General features: G+C 61.1%; 1 protein-coding gene across 1 annotated transcript in view; it reads right to left on the reverse strand.

Moving 5' to 3' along the window:
- The window catches only part of CHD6 (chromodomain helicase DNA binding protein 6), a 50421-nt gene extending 43427 nt beyond the window's left edge, over positions 1-6994 (reverse strand). The window contains exons 1-2 of the mRNA XM_075721378.1: positions 6938-6994; positions 2280-2779 (exon numbers count right to left, since the gene is read on the reverse strand). Coding sequence (XP_075577493.1) covers positions 2280-2779; positions 6938-6994 — 557 coding nt within the window. The remainder of the gene's footprint in view (positions 1-2279; positions 2780-6937) is intronic.
- Between the last annotated feature and the right edge of the window lie 728 nt (positions 6995-7722).

A 7722-nucleotide genomic window follows, 5' to 3' on the forward strand; every position in this document is an offset into this window, starting at 1 on the left:
GTGGGTGGGTTTGCTGGTGGCTGACCCAGAGGCCGAGAGACAACAGTGCGAGAAGAGGCTCAAAGAGGGGCTGCGGCGGGGGGAAGCTGCAAGAAGGACCCACGGGCTGGACTTTCCAAGCAGCAGGGGAGGACCAGGCTCCTCCTGGAAGGTGCAGGTGAGCGGGAGGAAGCACCACGGGCTCAGGCTCCACCGGGACAGGGCATTAGGAAAGCACAGAGCTTTGGGGCGCTCTCAGACTTCCACACACAGTTTCTTCTGGCTGCATGATGTGTTACGGAGTTATATTAATTGGTCTTTTTTGCATGAAGTGACCTCTTCACCGGGGCTCCACACGCTGGCCCCCAGCACAGCAAGCAGATCCCTCTTCAGCCCCCCCCGGTACCCCCAGACCCTGCCGTGCCTTTGCAGGAGGCACCGGGGTCTCCAGCTCTGCAGCTGGGGTCACCCCCCCACAGTCCCCATGTCTAGCAGAGTGGCCTGCCCACCAGCCACCCACGGCAGGTCGCACTGTCATGGGCTGCTTTTAGCGCCCTGTGAAGGCACTGCTGGCAGCCAAGGGACCTGCCAGGGTGGCAACAAGCTCCTGGATGAGAGCCGTGAGTGCCTCCAGGAGCCCAAGCCTCCAGGGTCTGCTCTTCCCCACGTCTCCCCTGCTTTGGTCTGGTCCCGAAGGTCCCACCGCAGGGGTGGACCTCTGCGAACTGCCCACATGGCAGATTCTTACTGGTGCAGCAGAGGTGTCATTAGGAAAAGCTGCTAGCCGCATCCCTCATCCCGGGATCCTCCTCAGTGCCCAGTGCTGCCTTTACATGGGCTTCGCCCTTCTCCTCCTTGCCTGCAGCCCCTCTCCTTCCCTCTCCACCTCCAGCCCCTCCACTGCAGCCCTCCTCGGGGCCTTGAGGAGCCCTTCCCTCACCCTCCCGGCACTGCCCGCTTGATCTGTCCATCCCATCTGCTCCGGCTCACTGGCCCGCAAGGACGCAGGGGCTTGGCTTCCTCATGTGCAAAGCCCCGGGCTGGAGGAAGACCAGAAGTGACAGCGCTGCACAGCTCAGGGACCCGCCGGGGACACGGTGCCCAGCTTTGCCGCTCCACACCTTCTCCTGCTCGCCGCCAGCCCATGCCAGTGGCACTACCGGCTGCGCTGGCGCTGGCTCTGCAGCCCTGGCCTCTCCGGGATCTGCCTGTCAGCGAGCTCTGAAGGAGCAGGGCTGTGGAAGACCTGCGGCTCAGTCCTCGCCCTGCACACACGTCCTGCGGGCAGCCACGGCGGGAGGGAGGTGGGCAGATCCCACAGACCCTGGGATGCCCGTTCTGGTGACCACTTCCAGGAAAGAGCCCTTGAGAAGCTCTACCAAACTGGTGTTTTCTAACAAGAAAGGTTTTGCTGAAAAATTCCCAGCTGGCACCTATACTAATCCCATTTATGGTAGAAATATATTCATCCTATGGATTATTTACAGTATATGAGGAGAGCCCAGCTCCAACTGATAGGTCTGCTTTGTACAGGACTCTGCAAAAACACTTATTCTTGCTAGTCCACAACAGTAAACCAAATGACACTGGTGCTGCCGAGACCTGCTCCGCTATCTGCACACATTCCCAATTAAAAAGAAATCAGAGCTAAGAAATCAGAGCTTCTGGCCAATCAGCCTGTTAATTAAAAGGATGAGGAATTACCGGAGGCGGTGGCGTTGGGCTGTGCAGTACAAGGGTGTCCTTAGCTGCCAGCACAGCTCCGCAGCTGCAAGGGAGGGACAGGTCCTGCTGCCCAGGAGAGGGAGAGGAGACGATCTGTGCTCCACCATCCTCCCAGACCTGGGCCAGGGAAGGCAGGCGGCCGGCCCGCGGGCGTACAGGGACCCTTGCTCGCACAGAGAGCCCAGGGTCAGGTCCGTCTCACTCACACACCCTCTGCCCGGGCCCCAAAACAGGTACGGCAGGCCCTCTACTGCAGAGCACCTCGCGGTCCTGTGAGACACCTCTCTAGGGTCCCTCTGCCCCCCAGGACACTTGGCACAAAGGCCAGGCCAAGGAGAGGCCAAGACTCTTCGGTCCTCTTCTGGATCTGAAGTCTCACAGGGCCTCATCCCCAAAAGGGCACCCGCCTGTCCTGTCCCTGCATGGCCAGAGAGCTTATCCTGGCCTCCCGACTGGCGCATCCAGCCTTCCGCACGAGGAGCCCGCGCACCCTGCAACGTGGCGGCCCAGCGCAGCTCCTGCGAGCCCACAGCCCCGTCCACACCAGGCACAGACAAGGTCGCACCACCACCCACCTGCTCTTCTTGGGTCTTGCTCTGGGGGCAGGCTCAGAGCCGCTCTTCTTGTCTTTAGGCTCCTTGGGGGCTTTGGGTTCCCGAGGTTTCCGGGGCTTCTTGGCCACCTCCCTCTGCTTGGGCTCCTTCGGCTTCTTGGGCTCCTTAGCCTTTTTAGGCTCTTTTGGTTCTTTAGGCTCTCTCCTCCTCTTTGGTTTCACCTCCACGGCTGCTTTTTCTCCCCCTTCCTGCTCTCCCAGATCCTTTTTCTTCCGTTTCTTCTTCACCCCCGTGCCCCCGCCCCCACTGTCCTGCATCCCGTTCTGGGTGCTCGTCCGCTTCTGGGGAGCCCCGTCGGGCTCCTCCTCTGGGCACTGGCACTGGCTGCCCGTGTCCGTGTCCGTCACCGTCACCTGGTGGGGCACCTCGTCCTGCTCCTCGCTGCTGGCAAAGGGGTCCTGCGCCTTGCACTCCCAGGCATCCGACATTGGGGAGCGGCTCAGCGCTTTTAAGCTTGGCGGCTGCAGAGAGAACAGAAAGGCGGCGTGTGAAGCAAATGCCACGTATAGAAATAGGCGCTCTAGGGGGAACTGCAGCCCCAGCGAGGCTCTAATCACCCGGGTGCAGCACGAACAACGTCCCTCCATATACGGGGGACTATGGCTAATGGCCACCACATGCAAAGCAGCTCAAAGGGGCAGACGCCCTGCCCTGCCCGACGGAGGCTGACAGGTTAGAGAGACCCTTCGGTTCCCCACGAGCCCACGTAGGTCCAGAGCCGAGGCAGCTGGCCCCTCTGCTGTGCCCCCAAGCACAGCCCTGCCTTTGATCGCACACTCCACACCCCGCTCTGCCGAGACCCAGAGCAACCCACGCGCCCAGGCCACCTCCTGCCCGTTGCCCACAGCCAGGGATTGTCCCAGCAGAGCAGGGAGAGGGAATTAAGGATGCCTTGCAGCCTCCGGCAACAAGAAGCAGGCCCCCAGCTCCGTTTGGGGCAGAGCTCAGAGCGGAAGAGGGGGGTTAGACCGGCACCTCTCCTGGGAGCTGCTGGGCGCCGGGACTCCCTCCAGCCCAGGAGAGCAGAGCTGTTCTTCCTGCTCCGGCTCTTCCTTCACTTCCTGCAAACTTCCCAGCACTGAACACTGGAAGGAATTCAGCTGCCTCCCCGGCGCACTCCGCCGCAGCAGGCCCAACAGAAAACAGCATGAAAAGGCCCAGCTCTGCCCGAGCAGCAGTGTCTGCGATAAGGAGCCCAGGCTCGTGAGCAGCGACCGCAGCTCCTTGGAGCAGCCCGGGCTGGCGGGGCAAAGCCCGAGGAAGGGAGCTGTGCATGATGATTCGTAACGGGGACCAGAAACATCCCTTGCAGCAGCTGCCAGAGGGGGAGAGAGCAAGGGATGCAGAAAGGGCTGGGCAGAAGCGTAGCTGTGTGAAGCAAGGACGGGGAAAGTAACATGTTGGGCTCTGCTTCAGCTGCTCTGCCAGTTAGTTCCCATCCCCAGTGCCCCCGCACAGGCAGCGCCTGGCCCTGCCTGCACACTCAGCCAGCCCACTGCACCCTCTCCTCTCTGCCTGTGACCAGCGGGCCACCGGAGAGCGGCTCGGGCCACGGCCAGCACCAATCCCTCATGGTACTGCTGAGAGCCCGCTGCCACCGGGCACCCAGGCAGGTCTCTGCCCGCTGCCCCGGCAGCACAGGCAGCCCGAGCTGCTCCTCCGGCCCCGCAGCAGGAGACCAAACCCCACAGCCTTCGCAGGAGATGGCAAACTTTTCACTCACAACCACCTGATTAACTCCTAATGCACGGCTCGGCCATGACCAGGGGGAAGCTGTGGCCGTCCCCAGCCTGGCTCACCGCCACAGGGCTGGCAGATCAGCACCAGCCCAAGCCCGGCAGCATGACCGGGGCTGGAAAGCAGGTCCTGCAGACAGGCCTTTGGCGGCTGTCCCACGGGACAAGGCGCGGGGCCCCTGCCAGGCCCGTCCTGCCAGCCTGGAGGCAGCACCTCGGCGGAGGGAAGCTGCGGGGCAGCTGGTGAGCAGTGTGCCCGTGGGCATGGTGGCACTGCTCGCCCCGGCACCCTGCGCCCACGGCTGCCCCGAGCCTGCGCTGCCAGTTCCTTCACAAGCCACTTCCCTGGTGCTGAGGTGCCAGTGCCTCCGGCAGCAACACCCTGGCCCTGCGGACCCCCAGCGCCATCCCGCTCTTGATACCCCAGAGCTGCGGGAGCGAATGTAAATACTTACATCCTACGGGCTGAGGACCGGAGCCTCTTTGGGGTGGTCTAGGCGCAGGGCACTCTGTACACCCGGACTGCTCATTTGGAGCAGATGGAAGCATTAAATGAAAGAGTTTGCAAAAGGGAAAAGACCCCTGATGCCCCTACAGCCAGCCACCTGCGAGCGGGGCTGCCGGCACATCTGGCGTCAGCTGGGCAGGCTGCACCAGCACCTCTGCCCGCATGCAGCCACCCCCCGCACTCTGCCCTGGCCCCTGCTGCCGCTCTGCTCCAGCGACCCGGGACGGGGAGAGCAGCCGTCCCGTCACACAGACAAGCCATCAAAGTGCACCCAAGCAATCAAGGGGAACCTATTTTGGGCCAGGAGAAAATCAGCACCACAGATGCTGCCTCTGAGCCCACAGGCTGAACAGGATCAGTCCTAGCCTTTGCATTCCTCGGATCTTGCAAGCTGGGGATCAGCTGGCACAATTCACTGGATTAGCTACAAAGCTCACAGACCCCCAAGAGCCTGGATCTCCTTTTGCTTCTGTGCTGAACAGCAGCCAAGTGCAGATACCAGACGGAAAGCAAATCTTCAGCATCCTTGCACAGCAGGAGGGCGAACTACTCCTTCCCAGCCACAGCCCGTAGCCCTAAGTCTCGCAAGGCAGACCACCCAACGAGCAACAGGTCTGGATACCGCAATTCCTGTGCCGTCCCAGAGCAGGCGATGTCACTGGCCCCGCTGGAGAGGGGTTCCCCGGCTCGCCCACAGGACTGGACCGGGACTGGGCTGGGAGCGGCACTGAGCGCCTGGAGCAGCGCTGACCCCGACAGCCTGTGCCTGGGGGAGCTGAGCCACGATGACCAGGCACGGGGACGTGGGTCGCTCTCATTGCACGCATCAGCAATTCCTAGCAAACCAGCATGGAGTATGGAGTGCCGAAACCGGCTCATGATTTCCACCACCGCACAGCAGCCAGGTGGTCCAAAGCTCCCCCCTACCTCATCTGCTGTCTGCATCTACAGCTCCAGCCCAGGCTACGGAGCGCCCAGGCAGGTCCCGCTCGCCACCGGCACGTCCGCTGCCGGGCAGGAGGCTCAGGCCCCGCCGCAGGAGACAGGCTGATAAAGCTGTCAGGAGAGCAGGCCTCAAATCGTGACCTACTTTGTGGGGTCTCTCTCATGCTCACATTGTGCTCCTTAGGCAAATCGGAAAGGGCATTTCGGTGATTGCTGATGAAGACATCCCAGCCGGCCACAAGCCCTGCTGCAATAGAAAGCTGCATGCTTTATAGAAACAACCATAAGCTGTCAGAACTTTTGTGAAAATGCAAGCAATCCTTCTGCTCCTCCTGCATCACCTCTTTGCTACCAGCAGCCCCTCCAGCCTCTAGGCAAGCCCATGCCGGCGGGAGTGCAGACGTGCCCACCCCAGCACACCTCCCAGGCAGCGCCGCAGGCCCCCAGAGCCAGCAGTGCCAGCACTTTGCCATGGGATGCCCTGGGAGCATCAGACGGCACAGCCTGCTGCGTCCGGGAAGCAGCGCTGGTACCAGCCAGCAGCGCTTGCCACAAGCTGAAGCAGCCAGAAGCTTCTGGCGCAGGCCCTGCCATGAAAGGGCCGTCAAACACCAGCCTGTGGGACCGAGCAGCTCACGGCCAGGGCTTGCACAGGCAGCAGAAGCACAGAGGGGTAGGGACACCAGGCTCCTCCACACCAACTGCGGGCAAAGTACTGCCAGCCCCAGAAACCCTTCTGCACCCAAGGCTGCTTGGTTTGTCTTGAGGGCGAACGACTCCATGTCATGCTCCTCAAGTCCACGGCAAGCTCCTGCCATCCACGTAGGACTGTGCTGCCAAATACAAATCTGCAGTCGGAGCTCGGCGCACTGCTGCGAGCCAGGGAATGGGCTTCTCCTACTTCCCCTTGACGAGGTTCAGTTTATCCTGGCTTCTCGTCAACAGGAAAAGCCTGAGAAAGCAGTGCCAGCGTTATCTGTGCTCCTGCATGGCTTCAAAGCACATTCGCAGCCTGTCTGCGGCAGCCTGGCCAGTCCTTTGCGGCAGGCAGGAGCACGCTGTCCTTGTGCAGCTGGTGCCGAGCATCAGCTGCTGCCCCTGTGCAAACGGGCTCCCCTTGGCTGCTCCGGACCAGCCAAGGGCCACTGCAGCCAGTGCTCCAACCCCGAGGCGGGCAGGAGTCGGGCAGTGCAGGCAGCGTGCTCTGCCTCCCCATCTGCCCAGGCCGGCTGCGGCGCAGGAGCTCCGGCGGCAGGACTGCATCCAGACCGTGGCAGCCAACAGCTGCATGAACCCACCTGCAACCACGGGCACCAAAGCACCCGGTGGCACTCAGTACGACAAACTGGTAAGGTATGGGGAAAACCCACTAGTTTTGTTTAAATCGTGCTGCCCTCCTAAGCAGCTTCTAGTTCTCAAGGTGTGAGTACGAAGGAGGATTCCCTCGTCACCCGCTCTATCCCATTCACTGTTTCACCGTCCTCCATCGCACCCTTCCCCTGCAGAGCTCCCCCGGGCCAGCTAAGGCACAGGTGAGCAGTCACCCTCTCCTCGCGGGCGGGCTGGGCCAGCTCTCAGCCCATCTGCCTTACCCTTCTCCGCACCTCTTCTAACCCCGTCAGCTTTGGGGTGGCAGTAGGAAAGCACGCAGCAGCAGAGAGGTACCACACAGCAGCAGGAGGATTCCTGCTGCTCCTTCTCCCTTTCCGAACCCTGAACGCTCCTCTGGGACAACCTGCAGGCAGATGCCAAACTCTCTGCCAGCGTTTTACAGTCTCCTCCAGGAGCAGGGACAGCCCCAAGTGAAGATACACGCATGGCTGGTTCCCCCATATGCATTACTTGACACATCTTAAGACTTTTCTTCAAGTCTTCAGACAGCGTTTCCATTCCAGCATCTCAGATGACTGCAGGAATCAGCTGGTGCCTCCTCCCCTGCTCCGCACTCTGAAAGCAGAGACATTTTTTCTGTACTTTGCTTCCTATTCTTTAACCAGTCACTAATTCACAGAAAGACCTCTTATCAGGACAATGCTTAACTTCTTGAAAAGCATTTGGTGAGAAACTCTCAACAGTTGTTTGGGAGCCCATGAGCACTGTGCCAGCCCGGACCAATCTCGCCCCCACGATCTGGCTATCTTTACAATCCCCGGCAGATTGCCGGGACTAACTTTGCTTTACAAAAGCCACGCTGACTATTCACCAGTGTAGTATT

The sequence above is a fragment of the Pelecanus crispus genome, chromosome 14 (assembly GCF_030463565.1).
Source record: "Pelecanus crispus isolate bPelCri1 chromosome 14, bPelCri1.pri, whole genome shotgun sequence".
Taxonomy (NCBI): Eukaryota; Metazoa; Chordata; class Aves; order Pelecaniformes; family Pelecanidae; genus Pelecanus; species Pelecanus crispus.